At 40.5% G+C, this 22,500-nt stretch overlaps 1 protein-coding gene across 1 annotated transcript in view; it reads left to right on the top strand.

The window, feature by feature from the left end:
• The window catches only part of trim67 (tripartite motif containing 67), a 48,852-nt gene extending 26,364 nt beyond the window's left edge, over nucleotides 1–22,488 (top strand). The window contains exons 2-5 of the mRNA XM_079645502.1: nucleotides 276–371; nucleotides 8,538–8,660; nucleotides 17,194–17,304; nucleotides 21,707–22,488. Of these exons, the coding sequence (XP_079501628.1) occupies nucleotides 276–371; nucleotides 8,538–8,660; nucleotides 17,194–17,304; nucleotides 21,707–22,087 (711 nt within the window). The 3' untranslated portion in view covers nucleotides 22,088–22,488. The remainder of the gene's footprint in view (nucleotides 1–275; nucleotides 372–8,537; nucleotides 8,661–17,193; nucleotides 17,305–21,706) is intronic.
• Nucleotides 22,489–22,500: the final 12 nt, after the last annotated feature.

The following is a 22,500-nucleotide window of genomic DNA, read 5'->3' as shown; positions in this document are numbered from 1 at the left end:
CTATAATCAGATTACTCGTTTTTCAAATGTAACGCGAGCTGAATACAGTTAGGCTTCTTGATTTTTGTATTCTGATTACGTAACGCCGTTACATGTATTCCGTTACAACCATAGGTTACGAACCAACCCTGTTGATGTCACTATGTTACAGAAGTAAACAAAGGAGTACAATGGAGGTGTTTCAGGCTTTCAGAGAATCATAACAAGGCCTCTTTAAGATAAGTGAAGTTGCATGTATTTTAATTGTTATGTTTTTTATTCCTGTGTCTCTGCAGTGCCAGATCTCCCAGGCTCTGAACGGAGTGTCCGACAAAGCAAAAGATGCGAAAGAGTTCTTGATCCAACTGAAGAACCTGCTGCAGCAGATACAGGTAACACCGTAACACCACACACTGAATCCTGGGTGAAATACACACTTCATTCATTTAGATAACGGGTTGTCTGTAGTTTGATTATATTAAATAATTTTGTCATCAGTTACAAATCATGGGTGTATTTGGAGGATTTATAAACTAAAAGGAAGTTACACATTACTGCAGTAACATGCCCAGAATGCAATGCAGCTACAAAACAATATTAAGGAGAGTATCAAAGCAGATCATCTTCCTTTCACAAACCTCTGTTTTGTCTGTGTGTTCTCAGGGTGTTTTGAATCACAAAAGCGTGACATAAACTAGATTACTTTTGATACTAACACACTAAGATACTAAGGGAGACTTTAGCGGTACCCCAGTTCCATACTAATGCTAATCAGGTTTTGATTATGTCGTGTAATTAGACAGAGAATGTCACCAAATGAAGTCTAATTAAGTGTGCATAGTTGAAATGTGTTTGTGTGAGGAAACAGCTACAGAAAGGTCTCTAGAAATTCAAAAAAATACAGTTTGAGATTCAAAGTCTTTATTTGTTCACACACACACTAACTGAAGTGTTGCTTGGCAATACAAATTACATTACATTAAATTACATTTCATTTAGCTGACACTTTTATCCAAAGCAACTTACAATAAGTACATTCGACCAACAAAGTACAAACTTGAAGAAAACAGAATCATATAAGTACATCAGGTTTCATAGAGCCAAAACATTTCAAGTGCTACTCAACTGGCTTTAGATAAGCCAGTCCTTTGTTAGTATATAAGTTCTTTGTTAGTAATTCTATCGCTCGAAGTGGAGTCCAAAGAGATGATTTTTCAGTCTCCCCCGGAAGATGTGTAAGCTTTCTGCTGTCCTGATTTCAATGAGGAGCTCATTCCACCATTTTGGAGCCAGGATAGCAAACCCACGTGTTTTTGCTGATGGGAACTTGGGTCCCCCTCGCAGTGCGGGTGCAGCGAGCTGTTTGGCTGATGCAGAGCGGAGTGCACGTGCTGGGGTGTACGGTTTAACCATGTCCTGGATGTAGGAAGGGCCAGATCCATTCACAGCATGGTACGCAAGTACCAGTGTCTTGAAGTGGATTCTAGCAGTTACTGGACGCCAGTGAAGGGATCTCACCACAAAAAGTCAAAGGCTCCTGCAACAATGCAATATAAAATATACCTAACGTATAAGTAAGAGACATAGCAAAGTGCAATAAAATAGGGCAGTAAAAAATGAATAAATAAATACTGTAGACTAGAATACATACTTTGTATATGATAAACAAATAGGTGGATATGAAGACTAAACAGATGAACATTTACTGTGTATTATGAGCACACTGTATTATGTGAACGTTGACACTTCACAGAGATCAGGAGTAAAGGATGTCATTCTCTGTTTTTGGTGTTTCTTGTGTACTAAAAAATGTTTAGAAAATATATAACGCAGAGATTATACAGTACACACACGTTATTTGCATTTGTACAATGCACATTAATAAGCACAAGCAGTGTCCATCATGTACATGTGCCAGATTTATATATAGAGGATTGTTTCCCTCTGCAGTCCCTGGCAGGTTGATAGCATTAGAAGACAACTTACAGTATAAGAGCACATGAGCACAGACAAAACCACATGAGCACAATTAAACATATAGAGAGGGGAAGTCCCCGCCCATCTACTTCCGACCCATGGGACCTTATTTCGGAAAAATTATGTATTGAAGTCAATGGAGAGAGAAAGATTATCTTTCGATCCCGTTTGAATTGTGCCACGAATTACACATATGATGTTTGTCAATCTTAAAAAATAATTTCCATGTAAAAAAAGTCACAGTTTGTCGTAAAACTGTTGAAATATAAGACTATGAAAAATACGCAACTAGAAAGACTACAAATCCCAGAGTCGCGTAAGTGATGTCATTAACGTTACACATTACACTCGTGTTACTCACCGACACCTTGTAAAGCCGGTCCCGCATGCTGGCTCTTACGGAACCAACTAACTCCCCTTGTGTGTATGTACAGCTCTCAACATGCCCAGACTTGGAGTGATTTTCACCTCTTTTAATACTTTTCACCTCATTCTGAAAGAAAGAAGTGAGATGTGCCAACGTGACGGCCGTCTTGGTGTGTAGTGCGAGATGGGAGATGTAGTTCATTGAGCGGTTTTACACAAAAAAAAGTGTTACTTCACAGTTTTACGACACATTTAAAAAAATTTGACTTGTAAAATTATCTTTTAAATTGACAAACATCATATGTGTAATTCGTGGCACAATTCAAACGGATCGAAAGATAATCTTTCTCTCTCCATTGACTTCAATACATACTTTTTCAGAAATAAGGTCCCATGGAGGTCCCCCGGAAAGGGAGGGACTTCGCCTCTCTATAGGCACAACTGCAGCACATATTAAAGCCCAATTGAAAGCCCTAATATAAAACCCCATTCACACAGAACAGACACAAAACCACATACGTGAGCACAAATAAAAGATGATCGGCACAGACAATATGAAAAACAATGATATGACCCTTACTCCTGTTTTATGAGAGCATTATTGACTGTCCACTAACCACTGCTTTACATATGAACAGTGAGAATGCTGATGTTCGGCGCTGGGATCACACCTCTTATTTTGCAGCATTTCTGAAAGTGTTTGTTTCAAAGCCTCAGGATCTCCATGACGGCCTGGCTGTGAGAGATTAGACCAAAACCAACATCCATGTCTGATCAGTTACCCCCACATGCAGGGGTCTTTACATCATTTACATCAGCACCAACGTGTTGTTATCTAGACTAAATACATTTTTGCTTTGGTGATGCTGGTAATGGGTAATAAGCTCCAGTCAGAGTCACATTTGGTCTCCTCACTCTGAGCAGCAGGAGGCTAAATCCACTAAATCCCCAAAATAAAGCAAACCATACCAGCCAAATGTGAGCAGTGTGTGTGTGTGTGTGTGTGTGTGTGTGTGTGTGTGTGTGTGTGTGTGTGTGTGTGTGTGTGTGTGTGTGTGTGTGTGTGTGGTGTGTTTATGTGTGTGTGTGTGTGTGTGTGTGTGTGTGTGTGTGTGTGTGTGTGTGTGTGTGTGTTGGTGTGTTTATGTGTGTGTGTGTGTGTGTGTGTGTGTGTGTGTGTGTGTGTGTGTGTGTGTGTGTGTGTGTTGGTGTGTTTATGTGTGTGTGTTCTCCCTGTAGACAGGCATAGCTGTGCAGCTGATCTCTCACACAGCATCTGCCAGTCATGCACACACACGTCTACACACACTGCACTGTCATATCAGTCGGCCGCAGCACTGTGAGCAGGCATTAAGGGTCTTACTGCACAATGAAGTCGATTGCATTTTAATGAAAAAAACAACTCTGACTGAACAGTGAGAGAGGGATGGATAAAGAGGAAGAAAAGTGTAATGAAGTTCCCCAGCACTCATCCTCTTATAGATGTGTCCCACAGAGGAGGGAGCTGATTGGAAATATTTACTATCTAAGACCTCATCATGTGGGCTCAATGCGGAACAACAGGAACATGCCCTTGTGGACTCCTCTTGTTTTAACGGCAAACTACTGCAGTGCAGACCCTCAGAGCATCTTCTCATCTGATGAATCCACTGCACCTTTCTTTAAGAGCACTCAAAGCACTCTGACAAATACAAGTCAGCATTCACCTATTCACTCACAGTCATTCACCATTTGCTCTGCCACTCGGAGCAATTTGGGGTTCAGTATCTTGCCCAATGACACTTATGGCGCTTTTCCACTGCAGGGCCTCGCTCGGCTTAGTACGGTATGGCTAGGCCTCGTTAGGCCTCGTTAGGCCAGGCTCACTTTATGCTGCGTTTCCATTACAGTTTAAAAAACTGGGGTAGTAACTATAGTAACGCAGTGTAGGGAGGCTTTGGCGCAGTGGATAGAGCCTTGGTGTTGGGATCAGGGGAGCACAGGTTCAAACCCCACTGCAGTCAGCATGTTGTTGTGTCCCTGGGAAAGACACTTCACCCCGAATGTGGGGATTGTCCACAGTATTGAGTATGTAAGTTGCTTTGGATAAAAGCGTCTAACAAGTGACATGTAATGTAATGTGTAGGCGGAGCCGTGACATCATCTTCAATGCAAAACACAAAACCGAATATCAGCTGTATCAGTATGTTGTTACTTAGGCATCCTTTTGAAACGTGTATTACAATTAAATCACGGTCAAATATGTTCATTTTGTTGTATTTGCCAGCGATTCTCTCATTAGTTTAGCATACTCAGCCCGGTTGTTGGCCCGGAAAGAACCTCGATTTTGGAGAGCCAGAAAACTGTGAAAAAGTACTCGCTAGCCGGAACTACCCCTAGTGGAAACACAACCAAAAACTGGCACGGCACGCTTAAACCGCGCTGTAGTGGAAATGCGCCATTAGACCATGGCATTAGACATACTGACTGTTGAAGCCATCGTTCTACCACAGCACATGACACTTTTATGGTTAATGCTTGGTTCGCTTCTGGTACAGAAATGACTTGGTTATCTTTAGGTAAACATTGTGATTTGTGTTGAAATGAATACTTTGTATCAAGTTGACAGAAATAAAAACTTGGTCAGGTAACATCATCAAAGTTGTTTCATTATATTTCTTAATTAGGAGTAAGTGCATAAAACTAGACATAACAACTATTTCAAGAGGATGTCTAATCAATTTTGAGGGGAAATCTTTCTTTTGTTCAACTGTTAACAACTTGACTTAAAGCCCAAACACTTCTTTCAAAAGTAAAGATCTTCCATTCAAAGGTAACTCCAGATGTAAGTGAATGTAGAGGAGTAAAAATGAACATATAGAATTGAGTGAAATAGGAGTGTAATGCAGCAATAAATGGAAATACTGAAGTAACGGCCCGTCCACACACAGGCATGAATTTTTTTTGAAAAATCTTGAAGCTGGGCGTGTCTGAAGCTTGCCAATTTTTTGCGAGCAGTGCGACCAACAACCAATCACATGAATCTCCCACCCCGATATACAAAGCAATAGCAATGTTAAAACGAAGTAAACTGGATATAAACTCTCCAAACAGGCGAAAACCTACCAGTTTCACCCACTGTCTCTGCCACCTCCCTCCATGCCTGGTTCCTCCGGTTTGTATCCCGGTAAATAGTTCTGGTCGTAAAGAACCGGGTGATTTGCTCCCGTAATATCTCGTTTGGAATATGAGGAAATGAACTGCGGTCTGGCTCTCCCAGCTTGCACGCGGTTTGATTGGCTGGCGCTTGCACTGGCGGTATTCGCATAAACGGGATTTCATTGGCTGATGCCAGCTTCGCAAGCATTGGGAGCATCAAAAGTTGAACATTGCTCAACTTTTGATGCTCACGATGCTTGCAAAGCCATGCTCCGCTCCCCACAATGCAGTTCGGCGAAGATTAAAAATCTTCTACGTCACCCCATTCAAGTGAATGGGCGAAGCTTTGAAAGATTTTTTTCATGCCTGTGTGTGGACGGGCCATAAGTGTAGGCGCCTCAAAAATGTAAATACTGCTAGTTAATTTCCATCTCTGTGTTTCTCGATGCTTTACTAAGAAAGGCTACGATGTGAATGCAGGGCCGTGGTTGTAAGATATACTGTAAGCCAAATGTTCGCCATCATGGACAAATCATGAAAAAGAGAAAGGGCATCATCCTGCGTCTCGTTCTTGTAATCATGAGACGACCAATGATATCATTCTCAATCCATGTGCTACACTTGTATGAATGACGATTGTTCTTTTAATTGATGCATGCTCCAGAAATTATTTTTGGGACGACAAACTCTTGATATTTGTTGACCTAATGTGGCTAAACCCCTGCAACACATTACTGCAATTCCCATTTGGTTGTGTTTATGAGTTCTTTGAGAACACACATTATGTCCCGGACATTATACAGAGATCTCAGAGATAGGGTACATTACACAGATCAGGGAGTACACTATTGAGGATAAGCAGTAAAAAGCGCATTACACATTCACACTGAAAGCCCCTTGCGTGCTGTGTCATTTGGGAGGACGTTTACAAAAAGCTCCGACTGATCATCAAAAAGCTTCTCATTCCCCTTCAAGACGGAGCTCATCCATCTGCAGAACTTGAAAGAAGTCTCCACACACCGCTCTTTGGGGTCAGGATGATCCTCTGAAATAAAATGCATCTTCTTGCTCATCGGAGAAGCTTGTTCGAAAGTGTTTACATGTCAAAGGAAGCCCTCCACATAAGGTTTGGCTAAACACAAACAAGATTTATTTATATTTTCTTATCAAAAACACTCAATTTTCTTGTATTTTGAATTTGTATGGGTATGTAGCTAGTGGGAGTTGTTTAAAGAAATGGTTAATATGATGTATGAATAATTTTTCTGCAGTGCTTTGACATAATTGACACTGTATACTAATGTTGTGTGGTGGAAACAAAAATGGATCTGGGTTGCACATTAACATATCGGGAACAAACACAAAGCTGTGCTGCTGAATAAAGAAAAACACCAACAGATCTATTTTCGTCACCATGTTTAATATAGATTATTAATAACTCGAAGCCCATATTCAACATGCATTTGGGACTCTAAATCAGTGATTCTCAAATGGGGGTACGTGGACCCCTAGGGGTACGTTGGGGTACTGCAGGGGGTACGTGAGATTAAAAAAAAAACGAAAAAAAGTTAATAAAAAAATACCATGCATGATTACAAAAATAATCTTAGTACAATAAGTTAAATAGAAAAAACAATTTTATATACCACCAAGGGGGTCCTCTTATAAACATGTCACATTTGTGTATTGTATTTTATAGTTTTGCATAATATATCATTTTGTTCAATGGTTTGTAAACAGATATTACTTCAGTTGAAAAACTCCTTGGAAAAATCAGTTTTAAAAAATGTCGTTATGTTATTTTTGTTCATGCATAAAATGAAAATATCCTTAGTTTGTTGAAATGCATGCATGAAGGAGTGAATACATCACACACTGAGGGAACATCACTATATTGTAATTATTTATATAGGCTTTTTCGATCAAAAATGTTCGGGGTCGGGGTCATTCCTAGCATTCGGTGCCATTTAGGTCCCCACCACATTATATCATATATTTTGTATTTAAAAACGTCTAATGCTTATTTTTTAAAAGCTTGGTTTTAAATGTTTATACCCTCTACCATAAAACAACAACGTTATTTAGCCAGGATATTAAAAATTCTAAATAATTACTCTGATTTTAGCACAAGTAGGCCAAATTGCTGTGTCCCCAATCATGTTTGCTCAACTTCTGTAACAGATATACAAAATAAATCAAAGAAATACAAACAAATTCTACATTTTTGTGAGTGTTGTATAACCCTTTTGCTAATGTTCCTCACCAAATTGAAATTGTTGTTATTAATTCATTTGTATTGAAAATAAAGTGTGTGTCCCCTGTTTGAATTTCCCCCCTGTTACTCTGATTTGAATCCCTCTGGACACGCCCCTTTACTATTCTAATATTTGTATGACTCAAGAAGAAGAAGGATACATTTTGAGTGGGAAATAATCTTCAAAAAGCAGTGAATGCGTTCTTCCTTCAACGTTTTTCTAATGTTTTAAAGAACTTAACTATTGCGGTAAAGCATAAAATGTCCACCCTGTTATGCTCATTTTTAGTGGAACTGATCATTTGTTTTACATTTAGAAAATATGGTGAATATATCAATCAAATATATGTTTCTGTTGTCACCAAGTGCTAGCTTGATTATCATCACACATGTAGCAATAGCCAAGTTTAGCCTAAAATGTCCACCCTGTTACCGTCCACCCTGTTACCGTCCACCCTGTTACTATTTCTCACAGTAACAGGGTGCACACACAATAACTGGGTATGGTAAAAAAAAAAAATTGTTAAGCATAATATCCTGAGCTTGACCAAAATATTTTTCTTATTCTTTAACAAGCCATCATTTAGGTTAAATTAAAAAAAAAAATGGAAAATTATATTTTTTATTTTTGAATACCCTAGCTGAAATGGCACCGAATGCTAGGAACAAGTGTACACGTACACTTGGCTGAGAAAATGTTTCAAAGGGGGAACATTACTGGAAAAACGTTTGAGAAGCACTGCTCTAAACTATAACTTTATGTTGGCAACATTTCTCCATGCGATAGACGTTTTGGTGATGATTTCTGCGTGTGTTGTTTCAGGAGAACGGCGTGGAGTTCGAAGCCTGCCTCGTGGCTCAGTGCGACTCTCTGATCGAGGCGCTCATCAGACAGAAGGCCAAGCTGCTCACCAAAGTCACCAAAGAGAAGGACTACAAGCTCAAGGTGGGTCCGGGTTATCATTTCATTTTCATCAGTGTGTAGCTGCATGTCCTTCCAGACGTTAAATATGTAAAAGACACGGTTTCATAACAGCAAACAGTTCTCATCTCTAATCAAATCATCATCAGATAATATAATAAGTACTTTATTGATCCCAATTTGGGAAATGTTTGTGTTGCAGTGGCAGAACAAGACTAGTTAAAAGACAAGAGATAAACAATCCAAACTGTAAACATCTCAAATAGAAATAAAGTAGCATTAAAAAAGTAGAAAATATACATGTTGAAAAACAAATAGTGTGTAAGGATATCATTATATCAGATGTAATTTATATAGCCCAATACTAAAATAACACTATTGTTTGAGGGGGCTTTACAGTGTGTTCAGCATTTAGCATTAAAGGACACTTATTGTGCAAAATTCACTTCTTCAAGTCTCTTCTACATCAACATGTGTCCCCTCTTCTCCATGTCTCTTCTACATCAACATGTGTCCCCTCTTCTTCATGTCTCTTCTACATCAACATGTGTCCCCTCTTCTTCATGTCTCTTCTACATCAACATGTGTCCCCTCTTCTCCATGTCTCTTCTACATCAACATGTGTCCCCTCTTCTCCATGTCTCTTCTACATCAACATGTGTCCCCTCTTCTTCATGTCTCTTCTACATCAACATGTGTCCCCTCTTCTCCATGTCTCTTCTACATCAACACGTGTCCCCTCTGTGGAAAGAGACTCTGAAAGTGTCAGGAACAAAGATTCTCTCTCTTTTTGATCCGTTTCTATAAAAACCTGTCTGAAAATGAGCTGATCAGATTTTGGCCACTTTATGATGTCATAACGATGTGTTGGCTTGTGTAACCATTAGCCAATCAGCAACCAAGGTAACCCCCCCCCCCCCCCTATCACCTGAATCTCCTCCTAGAGCACCATTGAGTTCTTTTTAACCAAATGTCTCTCAGAGGGGCGTGGGGAGGGGCTCCTTATTTTCATCTAAAGTAACGGACAGAGAATCAGCACTTTGGAAACAGGGCTGAAACAGAGGGGATTATGGGTAATGCTGCAATGATCTGTTTGGTGTTTCAGCCAATCAGAGACATGTTCTGTATATATCTGAGACCTATAATATATTGATGAAAAGCAGTATAATAGAGGACCTTTAAACAATCATAAACTCCCAAAGAAATCCCACAATTAATGGGAAAACATGGAAGAATCTTTGTCGAGATCAACAGAAGAAGAATGATTAAAAAAAGATACCTAAATGAAAACAAATTGACACAAATTATAATGTTAACATAAATGAAAAAAGATGGATCCAGGATATTGTGAACAATTTTCCAAGTGCAGATACAAAACATGGACGCTATCTCTTTTTATTAGTTTAGTTTTTCGATGTTGAGTAAAACAAATGAACTTCCTTCCTTCCTAGCCTGAAGCTTGTGGCATATTACGGGTTATTTGATTTGAAGAAACAGTATGAGAGTCCTGCTTTTGTCTTTAGGTCTGTCTCTCTGCTTTCACTATCTGCTCCCACCATGCACCTGTTTGTCTCCCTGTCTGTTCCAGCACTTATTAGTATATAATAAGTCAATACAAAATAACTTCAGGTCAAAAATGTGTTCCCTGTAATGGGAATAACGGGCTGAATGTGTTGTTTCAAATATAAGGTGTTTCCATTAAACATTTATATGATTCAATATGCAACAAAATAAGACATAAACATCCTAAATTATACGTTAATATCTAAAAAAACACAACTCTCAAAATCAGCAAAATATCATAAAGGAATGATAATAACTGAACCTCCTCTAAAATAAACTACGCACAATTGAAATAAGTAAAAATGGTGCAGACAAATCACACAAACAGAAAACCTCTCCTGTGAAACAACCATTTGAAAGAGGACCGTAAGCTTTCCCCTCACTTTCCCTGACAATCAAACAGCTTTTAGTTTGTTTTGCATTCTCCCTAAATCCACCTCTGGGGTTTCCTAAGTCGTATCACATGGACGCCTGCCCGGCCTCAACGTGCACACCGACCCACTGACCGTCTGGCGGGGGAGGAAGATGGGGGAGGAAGAGGAGGAGGAGGAGGAGGAGGAGGAGGGATTTTTGGACAGAAGCCTCAAGGACAGCTGTTGTGTTTATCTGCGGGCTGGGGGTTGAGATTCATCCAGAGGGCAAAGAGCTGCAGGCTGCAACAAAAGAAGAATGGCTGCATGAAGATGGCTGATAAACGCTTCTGAGTGAATTCATATTCAACACATTGTTTCCAGCCAAATGATATAATTACAGGCTCCTATTCATGATAGAAAATAGACACACAATGGATTTATTGCTTAGTTCCAAATCCAAAATCTGTAGCCGCTGAAAATAACTGTTATATCAGGCATCTAGCATTTATTATGATTTCATAGAAACAAAAAAATGGTCGGACGACATGGATAGAAGAAGACGCATAAAAAGAGACATGAAAGGGGAAATAATGTAAGGAGGACATGTAATGCTTTTATAAGAATAAACTTATTTTGTATAGAACCTTTCGTAACAATGTTCCAAAGTGCTTTACATGGAAAAGCTCAATTAAAACAAATCACAACCACAATTCAATGAAGTTTGGCCAATTCAAAGTACAAGTATTTACCTAAAACTAAACTCAAATTAATCAAAAAACACATATACAATAGAACTTACAGACAGTATCTGAAGTGCTTTGAATATAACGGGTAAAACTATCCCTCTGAATTAATAAAAAACCAAGACGCTACATTACGTACTAAATGTAAACACAGTTATGTTTTCTACTAAACCCTGAATACAATCAAATATAATAATCAAGATTCTCTGATGTTAACCCTTGTGTTAGCTGTTACCGTTCATGGTGTTCGCGGGTCAATTCTGACCCATGATTTATCTCAGTCCAAAACACTCAAAAATAATGATTATCATCCAATATAGTTTTAAATACATCATAACTAACTTATTATGCATTCATAACCGTACAATCCTGTTGTAATTTAATGTTATGGCCCAAAACACATTACAGCACATATTGCACACGTGCATGTGTGAGTTCAGGTTCAAGTGTTCAAATATGTACACTAACGGCCCGTCCACACAGCGGCGTGCGTTGACACTTAACGGTGGGCGTGTCTGAAACTCGACCAACAACCAATCACATGAACCTCCCCGCCCCTGACACACAAGCAGCGGTTTGATTGGTTAGAGCTTGTACTGGCATATGATTCGATTGGCTGACGCTTCTGCCGAGGCGTCAAAAGTTGAACATTGCTCAACTTTTTGCAGCGAGCCACGCCAGCAACGCTCCACGTCGCTTCCCACGATGCAGTTCGGCGAAAAGTGACGTCACCCCATTCAAATTGAATGGTGAAGCGTCAACGCACGCCGCTGTGTGGACGGGCCGTTAGTGTACATATTCTTTGAGAAAGGTGGAGTTCCCGTGGGGGGAGGGGGGCAGAGGGAGGGGAGACCAGGTCCATGTTGGGAACAATTATTGTTACCGTGGATGAAGGGGGGGTGTCTAAAGTCAAAGGTGAATCTTAATTGGGCCAAATTTAACCTCGAAACCCCAACACCAAATTATACACTTTTCTTTTAGAGACCTTCAGATTTGGCAAAAATGGTCAAAATCAGTTTTGTAGTGTTTATAGCTGTTGTGGAGGATATCATGAAGCCATGTTCCGATACAAAAAACTAGAGCGTAGTTATTATATCATTTTAACTTGAAACGGGTCACGGGAGACCCGAACACAACATAAGGGTTAAAGCATGCATATAAGCTATGCACATCCTTCAGAGAGGATTTAATGGTCCCTTACGGTCGCGTATTCACTGTGGGTTTCTATCAAAACACCCTGGACACTCCACTTATTCCTCTTCAAATGTACTCTAAACCCTCATAACTACATCACAGACTTGCACAAATTATACTGGATTATATTAAAATGTCCATAAAACCAGGAATCTTCACACAATACTTGCTGTTTTCCACACTACACCCCCAGTTCAGGAAAAACACTATACACCTTTTCCAGAAATAACTTATGGGACTGAACACAGCTTGTATTTATTCTCCAAGCTAGTGTAAGTAACTGCAGTTCAGAGACAGTAAGATTGTTTCAGTTGATCTGGATATTTACTGACCGTTCAATACAATATTTGTACAAACATTGAACTACTATATATTTATTCCACACATGGCAATTATTTTAAAACAAAACATGTACACTTATACGGTTTTATTTGTATAGCACATGGTGGAAAGGAGCAGGGAGAAGAACGTCTTATTTAATCTTAATAACCATAAAAAAGTAAAATAAAAGCAATATTCTTTCAGTCACAGTTGCTTACAAATACTGAAACATAAAACCAGAACACAATCAAAAGTCAACTTCATACTGTCTAATTACGCTTTCTTTATATATTTTCTTAAACATAACATTTTTAATATGTATAAGACAATATATACTGTGGTATATTAGTATTAAAGGTCCCCTATGATACTGTTTTTCATCAATATATCACAGGTCTCAGATATATACAGAACCTGTCTCTGATTGGCTGAAACGCCAAACAGATCATTGCAGCATTACCCATAATCCCCTCTGTTTCAGCCCTGTTTCCAAAGTGCTGATTCTCTGTCTGTTACTTTAGATGAAAATAAGGAGCCCCTCCCCACGCCCCTCTGAGAGAGATTTGGTTACAAAGAACACAATGGTGCTCTAGGAGGAGATTCAGGTGATAAGGTGGGGGGGGGGGGGTTACCTTGGTTGCTGATTGGCTAATGGTTACATAAGACAAAACATCGTTATGACATCATAAAGTGGCCAAAATCTGATCAGCTCATTTCAGAGAGGTTTTTATAGAGATGGATCAGGACAAAAAGAGAGAGAATCTTTGTTCCTGAAACTTTCAGAGTCTCTTTCCACAGAGGGGACACATGTTGATGTAGAAGAGACATGAAGAAGAGGGGACACATGTTGATGTAGAAGAGACATGGAGAAGAGGGGACACATGTTGATGTAGAAGAGACATGGAGAAGAGGGGACACATGTTGATGTAGAAGAGACATGAAGAAGAGGGGACACATGTTGATGTAGAAGAGACATGGAGAAGAGGGGACACATGTTGATGTAGAAGAGACATGGAGAAGAGGGGACACATGCTGATGTAGAAGAGACATGAAGAAGAGGGGACACATGTTGATGTAGAAGAGACATGAAGAAGAGGGGACACATGTTGATGTAGAAGAGACATGAAGAAGAGGGGACACATGTTGATATAGAAGAGACATGAAGAAGAGGGGACACATGTTGATGTAGAAGAGACATGAAGAAGTGGGGACACATGTTGATGTAGAAGAGACATGAAGAAGAGGGGCACATGTTGATGTAGAAGAGACATGAAGAAAAGGGGACACATGTTGATGTAGAAGAGACATGGAGAAGAGGGGACACATGTTGATGTAGAAGAGACATGAAGAAGTGGATTTTTCATAATCGGGGACCTTTAAATAAAAACAGTAATGGATCCTCCCTGCTCATCCACTCTGAGCTGAAGCGTGGATCTGTGTGTGACGGAGAAACTGTGTGTCGTGAACGCAGTGTGTCTGGAATCTGAAATCTGGGTCTGCATTAACATGTTTCCATATTTGCACCCTCAAATTAATTTCAGATGCATGTGGAACATATTTTCCGAGCCCTTCATCCTGCCTGCAGCGACGGCTCCTCAGCGGGGCACGAGGAAATTGAATCTGAGATTTACTCTTCACGCTTCACGTTGTTTACACAGGAGATAAGAGCGGGGCTTTAGCCAACATCAAGTGAGGAGCAAATGTTCTCCTGGTAAATAATTAGAGTGGCTGAGTGTTTATTTAGCTCAAAGGGAATTCTAGCTGTGTGACAATGTCAAGGCGGCATATATTAACAAACACGGTTTCTACGTTTCTTTTGATCTTTCATGACCTTAAATTGAACTGAAACCATTCTTAGCCTAAATCCTTGAACAAAATACAGGACAGTGCTCTACATTTTTACAGTTTCTTTATCAAAATGAATCAAAATCAAGTAAAAGACAAATGGATGAAATTAAATGAATGATTTAAGATTTACAAAGTAGGTATGTTTGAATATAACACACCTTGCAAACATCACAGAGTGCTTCACTGTCCGAAGATATAAAATACAGCACAATTAAAGGTTCCATGTCATGGCCATTTCTACTGATCATATTTCCATTGTTGAGGTCGACTAGAATAAATGTATATTGTTCAATGTTCCAAACTCACATTGGTTTCTCATACAGCATCTCTGTAAAGTATGTGTATTCACTTTCTGTCCTACACGGTTTGTTGGAGCTCCTGCCCCCCCTCTCTGTGAGCCCAGTGTGCTCTGATTGGTCGGGACGTTGCAAGGCTCGTTGCTGCGAGGAGCGGACAGGTTTCCGGGTCGGCGATACAGCGAGAACAAGCAAAACTCATCCTGAGCACACACAAACACTCACACAGTGTGGCTTGATATCGAGTAAGAAAAAGGTTTATAACGCTGTGTGAATCGGTCTCCACCATCCCAACTCGTCTATTACCAGCGTTCAGGGAGCTCTATGCAAGTCAATGGGGAGTCCGTGTTAGTTGGCCAAGAGATCCTGGTGTGGGAGGTGCTCCACGGATTGGTCCATTTGTTGTTTATCTGGGTGTTCACACGTCACAGAACCCAGGAAGCAAACAATGGAAAAAGAGAAATCTCCAACGAGGCGTTCTGGGGCAGCATAGACAGGTCTTCTCTGTGTTAGAGTTTTACTCCCTACAGAGTGTACGTTGAGTGTTTGTGACTCTGCAGACCGTTTACATGCAGAGAAACCTTCATAACACACAAGGGGACGGGTAACCAGGAAAGCATGACATGGGAACACATTTAGAGAAAAGAGGGAAAAAGATACACATAAATCTTGGCAAACTCAATTAAACAGCTACGTTTTAAGCTGCTTTCACAAAGTTGAACATTTATAAGAGATTGACAGCGATTTGAATGGTTTTAGGCGTTAGGGTTGTTCAATATGTTGTAACAGTTCTATCCAGTATTTCAGCTGCTTTCTTCATCTCAGACTCTTCCTCTTTCAGTTGACTCTCCATGGTCTTCACATATTAGTTTACACAGCAGTTGACAGCTGAATAATTAGCTGTGATCTCATTAACCATCACATAAATGATGAGCCTAATTTCCAAGACAAAGTCTAATTAACTCGTTGAATCCTTTAGACGTCCGTCGGTTAACCGTGTCATTAATTATCTTGGAGTGAATAACCTCACAGGGCGTTTTCTGTCTAATCTCATGCATCTTCTTTTAAAAGCTGGTGAATTGATCAGTTAAATAATAAACATACATGTACTGTACATATTATATACATATATAAGTTGTACTTTAAGCAGATAATGTTATATCTCTGATCAGATGACATGTGGTGCAGGTAATGTAAACAAACGGCCAATCAGGAGGCGGCAGTTCGCTGAGTTTCAATTAGCCTTTAACGACTCGATGTGACACCCGTTTAAATTCAGCTCCAGTAGATAACATGGTGAGTGTGTGTGTGTGTGTGTGTGTGTGTGTGTGTGTGTGTGTGTGTGTGTGTGTGTGTGTGTGTGTGTGTGTGTGTGTGTGAGAGAGAGAGAAAAAAGTCCCTTCTGCCTGGCAATGGCTGATAACGCTCTCTTTCAGCCGTGTCTGTGAAATACTTCCCCTCACCTTGATGTGAAACATGTTCAAACTGCTGATTATGTGCCAGGAATATTATGGGATGATGCTGGCAGACATATATTTTTTTGTAGCTGTCTGTTTGGCCCCTCAGCCAATCACCTGCACCTCATCCGTTCACACACCTGCTCTCCATTGCCTAATTATCTCTGAGTGCATAAACAACATGCTGCCAGCCTGGTCTTTTTTGCTTTGAAATGCCTGTCAAGCACATTGAGTGTTCTCGCTGCGTTCTCCATCGTTCTTTGTGTGATTCCTTTTTTCACAGGTTTTCTTTTTGGCCTCCTAGTATACGTTACAGCCAGTTGGATCATCTTATGAGAAATCCTAGCTTCAGGGTTTGAGTTTCCAGCCTGCACTATGACAATAAGGTTTACCGCTCAATCCCCTTTGGACTTCATTATTTGTATTGGCTTCCCTTTTCACCCTCTGTCCGAAACCAGAGCCCAGTCTGATCTGATCGGTAAGCTGGGTGGCTCTGTTGTGATTGGTCGATCGCTTAGAGATTACCCGCCCCTTAGCCTATCATGTACAATGTGTTCTAGCGCTATCCAATATAAGTGCTAGTGTTACATAGTGTTGTGGGAAAGACACACTATGAAAAGGGAAACCCAAAAAAGCACCCTTTTGACAAAAATGGCACATTCGGGGTCCAGGGTCTAATTAGTGTCTTTAATGAGCTTAAAAGCTTTGACAACTTAATATGAGATCTGCTCTTTATACCTACCTTATAACATCTAAGTTCTCTGATCTGCTTGACTCCTCAGGTGGTGCGTGACCAGATCACCCACTGCACCATGAAGCTGCGTCAGACCACCGGCATGATGGAGTTCTGCCTGGAGGTCCTCAAAGAGAACGACCCCAGTGGATTCCTCCAGGTATCTGACCCACTCTGTGTGTGTGTGTGTGTGTGTGTGTGTGTGTGTGTGTGTGTGTGTGTGTGTGTGTGTGTGTGTGTGTGTGTGTGTGTGTGTGTGTGTGTGTGTGTGTGTGTGTGTGTGTGTGACATATGCATGTGGTTGTATGAGCTGTAAGCATCCAAGTGCAGGTCCTCAAACAACAATGGAAAACCAAATGTATCAAATCCAGTTGAAGTCAAATGTTACAGTACTTTTTTACGAGAGTCCATTTTGCTTGTAGGTATTTAAAGCTGCGCGCTCCGGTTTTGAAGTAAACACTTTATTTTCTAGTAAAAACATACACATGTAAATGCATTCATCAGCTAGTCCAATGGTTTAAGTTGTTTCCTAACAAAGGACTCTCAGGTCAAAAGGGAGCATGTCATAATTCAGTTTCTGTAAGAAAAGAAAGGATATGTAAAGATGAAGTTGGGGTTCCTGTTTTCATATTTAACCTCCTGAAGTTGCTAAAAATAAACATACAAATTACATGAAAGAATGATCATCATAAAAAAAAGATAAGAAAACACCAGCCTCTTTAAAAACCTCAAAAGTTATGACATAACTTTCAGCGAACACACACACGCCGAACGCAGTACGGGGTCCTTACACAGTACGGGGTCCTTACACAGTACGGGGTCCTTACACTACATTAAAACAAATTTAGTTTTCCAACTGAAATGGTAAGAGTTGAAAGGAAGAGAGAATTATGAAACGTAGTTCCTTTGAGCTTAAGAGCAGAAATCAGCTTCTGATGTTGAAGCCAGCACAGCTAAAACACTGAGGACTGAGATGTAACACACACACACACACACACACACACACACACACACACACACACACACACACACACACACACACACACACACACACACACACACACACACACACACACACAGGATGCATCTGATTTGCTTTGCTAATTTCCCGCCGCTCATCGGTCTTTAATTGATCCGACATGTTTACTTATTAGCAGGCTCAGATACTCGATGGCTGGTCAGTAGTTATTGATCTGTGTTGTTAGGTCAACAAGAGAAAGGTCAAATGTGACATGAGCACCTGCTTAGAAGAAAGGATAGCTCATATATTTTTAAGATTATGAAACAGTTCCTAATTCAACATGTCTATTTACACCTTCATCAAGTGTTCCAGATCTGTTTGTGATATCACGACGGGTTATCACTTCAATACTTTTCTATATCATTATTTTTATAACAACCATTATTTTTACACATGCAGCTGTGGTGTGTTAGGACCAAACTGACACCAAAGAACACATCACGACTGAACGTCTGCTCACGTCGCCTCACGTCTCCTGCGTCTTGTCCATGTGTCGCACTGGAACACACCACAAAGACTTCAGCCGACGGCCAAGTAGCACATACGAGCTGCGCATGCGTGAGTGGCAATAACTCTTCTTACCAGCAGGCGGCGGTAGTGTGTATTCGTCACTCAAAAGAGGCAACAACCGGAAGACAGACTACGTGATAACCGAGAGAAGAAGAACAGACTGCGTGATATAAACATGTGCGTTCCATTTTCACTCTACAGCGAGAAGCTCATGGGGCTTCGAGAGCTGGAGGTAAATGAAATCTCAGAAACGTAATCGTTTGTTTGGATCCCTCACTTCCGTCTCGCTTCTCATGCACTGATTCGCTAGCTGAACAGCCAATCAGAGTGATTTCTTTGGCCGACTGCTTCCCGTTTCAACATGTTGAATCGGCGGTGGTGTCGGATCGGCGGAAAAGACACGACGGTGCGGTACACACCAAGACACACCAGTCTGAGTAGGGCGACACGACGCTCATCGACGGCCCGACATCTATCGGCTCGGTGTGTAAGGACCTTCAACCTAAATGGCCACACCAAGGGTTAAAAACTAATACAAATATAGAAACACATGAAGAATAAATGTATTTTTTAAACTTAGCGCAACTCATTATCAATATTCATGGCTGTTGTGATTTCCATTGAATGATACGAGATGAAATGATAGTGTCTCTGCTTCTGGTTGTGAATAATTTCTCTTATTAAAGAGAGATAGAAAGAGAGAAATAGAGTAAGGTGAAAATGAGAGATGAAAAAAAGATCAAAGACGCTCCTGAGGGACACACACACACACACACACACACACACACACACACACACACACAAACACATCCCTTTGCTCCCATTTCCTCTGAATATTTTATAATATATTGATTACGTGATTCATTACGGTTGCCGATGTCTAAATTGTCGAAGGTAGATATCACTGTTAGTCAATTCAGGAACAGTTATGTAGTTTGAACTGAGCCAAAGTCAGAAAAATGAAGCTAAATTAAGCAATTTATAACGCTTGAGGATAAATGTCCAAATACTGGGTTCATGTTTCCAGAAGATCGCATCACAGTTTTTGCAGTTGAGTGTAGTTTAATGTAATGTATTCACTTCTCTTCCCCTGAGGCACTTCAAGCTCTTACCAGCAGAAGAGGGCTCTAATTCTTTGCCTTAATTATTGAACTGCACTAATGCCGGCCTCATTCCTCTTGTCAGACACAATGTAATGAAACCAGGCTAATGCTCTGCATGCAGGCAGCGAATCACAGCCCTGAAAGCATATTCAAATGAATGTAGACTTTGCAGATGCTCTCATTTGTTTCACTGTACGAGTGTTTTGACTTGTTCTAAATGTGTGCACATCCAAACATGTATTTGTAGATGTTTTTAAATTTATCACGTTTACACAAACACAACCAAACATTCCCCATATGACAGATTACACAATAATGCAACCAAATACAAATAAAATAAAAAGTGTGCAGTTACTAGAAATCTGTTTAAAGTACAGACAAAGAATATTTACATTTGCAAATTAACAAATTCCATTGTTTATCAATTCCAAAAACAATTCTCACATGCTGTAACATTCAGAAGCTTTCTTTCTTAGTAGTGAGTTTCTCAAGAGCCAGACTCAAAGTTAAATTGTTTACCCAGCGTCCCAGGGAGAGGCAGCCAAAAGATTTTCAACACAAAGCAATTGAGCGCCTGGCTTGTAGAAGGCATAAGTTAACAATCTTTCGTTCCCTAACCGATAGCTAACTGTCTTCTGGATAAACGCTTAAAGGTCACCTATTGTGCAAAATCCCTCTTCTTCATGTCTCTTCTACATCAACATGTGTCCCCTCTTCTTCATGTCTCTTCTACATCAACATGTGTCCCCTCTTCTTCATGTCTCTTCTACATCAACATGTGTCCCCTCTTCTTCATGTCTCTTTTACGTCAACATGTGTCCCCTCTTCTTCATGTCTCTTCTACATCAACATGTGTCCCCTCTTCTTCATGTCTCTTCTACATCAACATCTGTCTCCTCTTCTTCATGTCTCTTCTACATCAACATGTGTCCCCTCTTCTACATGAACATGTGTCCCCTCTTCTTCATGTCTCTTCTGCATCAACATGTGTCGCCTCTTCTTCATGTCTCTTCTACATCAACATGTGTCCCCTCTTCTTCATGTCTCTTCTACATCAACATGTGTCCCCTCTTCTCCATGTCTCTTCTACATCAACATGTGTCCCCTCTTCTCCATGTCTCTTCTACATCAACATGTGTCCCCTCTTCTTCATGTCTGTTCTACATCAACATGTGTCCCCTCTTCTTCATGTCTTTTCTACATCAACATGTGTCCCCTATGTGGAAAGAGATTCTGAAAGTTTCAGGAACAAAGATTCTCTCTCTTTTTGTCCTGATCCATTTCTATAAAAACCTGTTTGAAAATGAGCTGATCAGATTTTGGCCACTTTATGATGTCATAACGATGTTTTGTCTTGCGTAACCATTAGCCAATCAGCAACCAAGGTAACCCCCCCCCCCCTTATCACCTGAATCTCCTCCTAGAGCACCATTGAGTTCTTTGTAACCAAATGTCTCTCAGAGGGGCGTGGGGAGGGGCTCCTTATTTTCATCTAAAGTAACAGACAGAGAATCAGCACTTTGGAAACAGGGCTGAAACAGAGGGGATTATGGGTAATGCTGCAATGATCTGTTTGGAGTTTGGAGCCAAACACTTCAGAGACATGTTTTGTATATATCTGAGACCTGTAATATATTGATGAAAAACAGTATAATAAGGGACCTTTAAAATACAAAGTGTAGGGCTTAAAGGTATTGGAGAAGAGGTTATTTGGGAAATATATCTTGTCACCGAAGTCCAACATCTTTTTACACATCTTAACTTGTTTTGTTTAATGTGTGTGTGTGTGTGTGTGTGTGTGTGTGTGTGTGTGTGTGTGTGTGTGTGTGTGTGTGTGTGTGTGTGTGTGTGTGTGTGTGTGTGTGTGTGTGTGTGTGTGTGTGTGTGTGTGTGTGTGTGTGTGTGTGTGTGTGTGTGTGTGTGTGTAGATTTCAGACCCTTTGATTAAGAGGGTCACATCGTCTCAGGACCAGTGGGTGAAAGGGGCCCTGGAGCCAAAAGTAGGCTCTGAGTTTGACCTCACCCTCAACACCGACGTGCTGCTGCAGACCATCCTGCAGCTGGACTACTGCCAGGGCAAAGGTGAGCACACACACACACACACACACACACACACACACACACACACACACACACACACACACACACACACACACACACACACACACACACACACACACACACACACACACACACACACACACACACACACACACACACACACACACACACTCACCATGTTATCTGCTGGAGCTGAATTGAAACGGGTGTCACATAAGGGAGGCGAGTCCCCACACATGACTGTGTAAACAGATTTAGGTCCCCACAAGGATGGTAATGCTAGGACACACACACCTGATTAGATATTCATTGGCTGTTGCTACCCAGCAACCAGTATGAGTGCATGAGTAACCACAGCGTCCTTTACATTAACTCTGCCCCAGTCTCAGAGATTACCCAGATGGATTGTTAACGTCCATTAAATATGTACTCAGCACTATGAATATTTGATTTCTATGCGACTCCACTGAGGCAGGTGTTTCCCCTTTGCAAGATGTAGATTCAACCTTGGTAAAATACTAAATAATGCTCGTTATTCTTTGAACTCCAAATGCATTGTGATCCATTATTAATTTGATAAGCTCCTGGCTCCTGATTGAGTCACACTTGAAGGAGTTTTTTCTTCTAATTGGAGCTCGAGTCAAGCAAATCCCCAAGAGCT

The sequence above is a fragment of the Notothenia rossii genome, assembly GCF_949606895.1.
Source record: "Notothenia rossii genome assembly, chromosome: 8".
In the NCBI taxonomy this organism is placed as follows: domain Eukaryota; kingdom Metazoa; phylum Chordata; class Actinopteri; order Perciformes; family Nototheniidae; genus Notothenia; species Notothenia rossii.
This window is presented reverse-complemented; position numbering and strand designations above follow the sequence as displayed.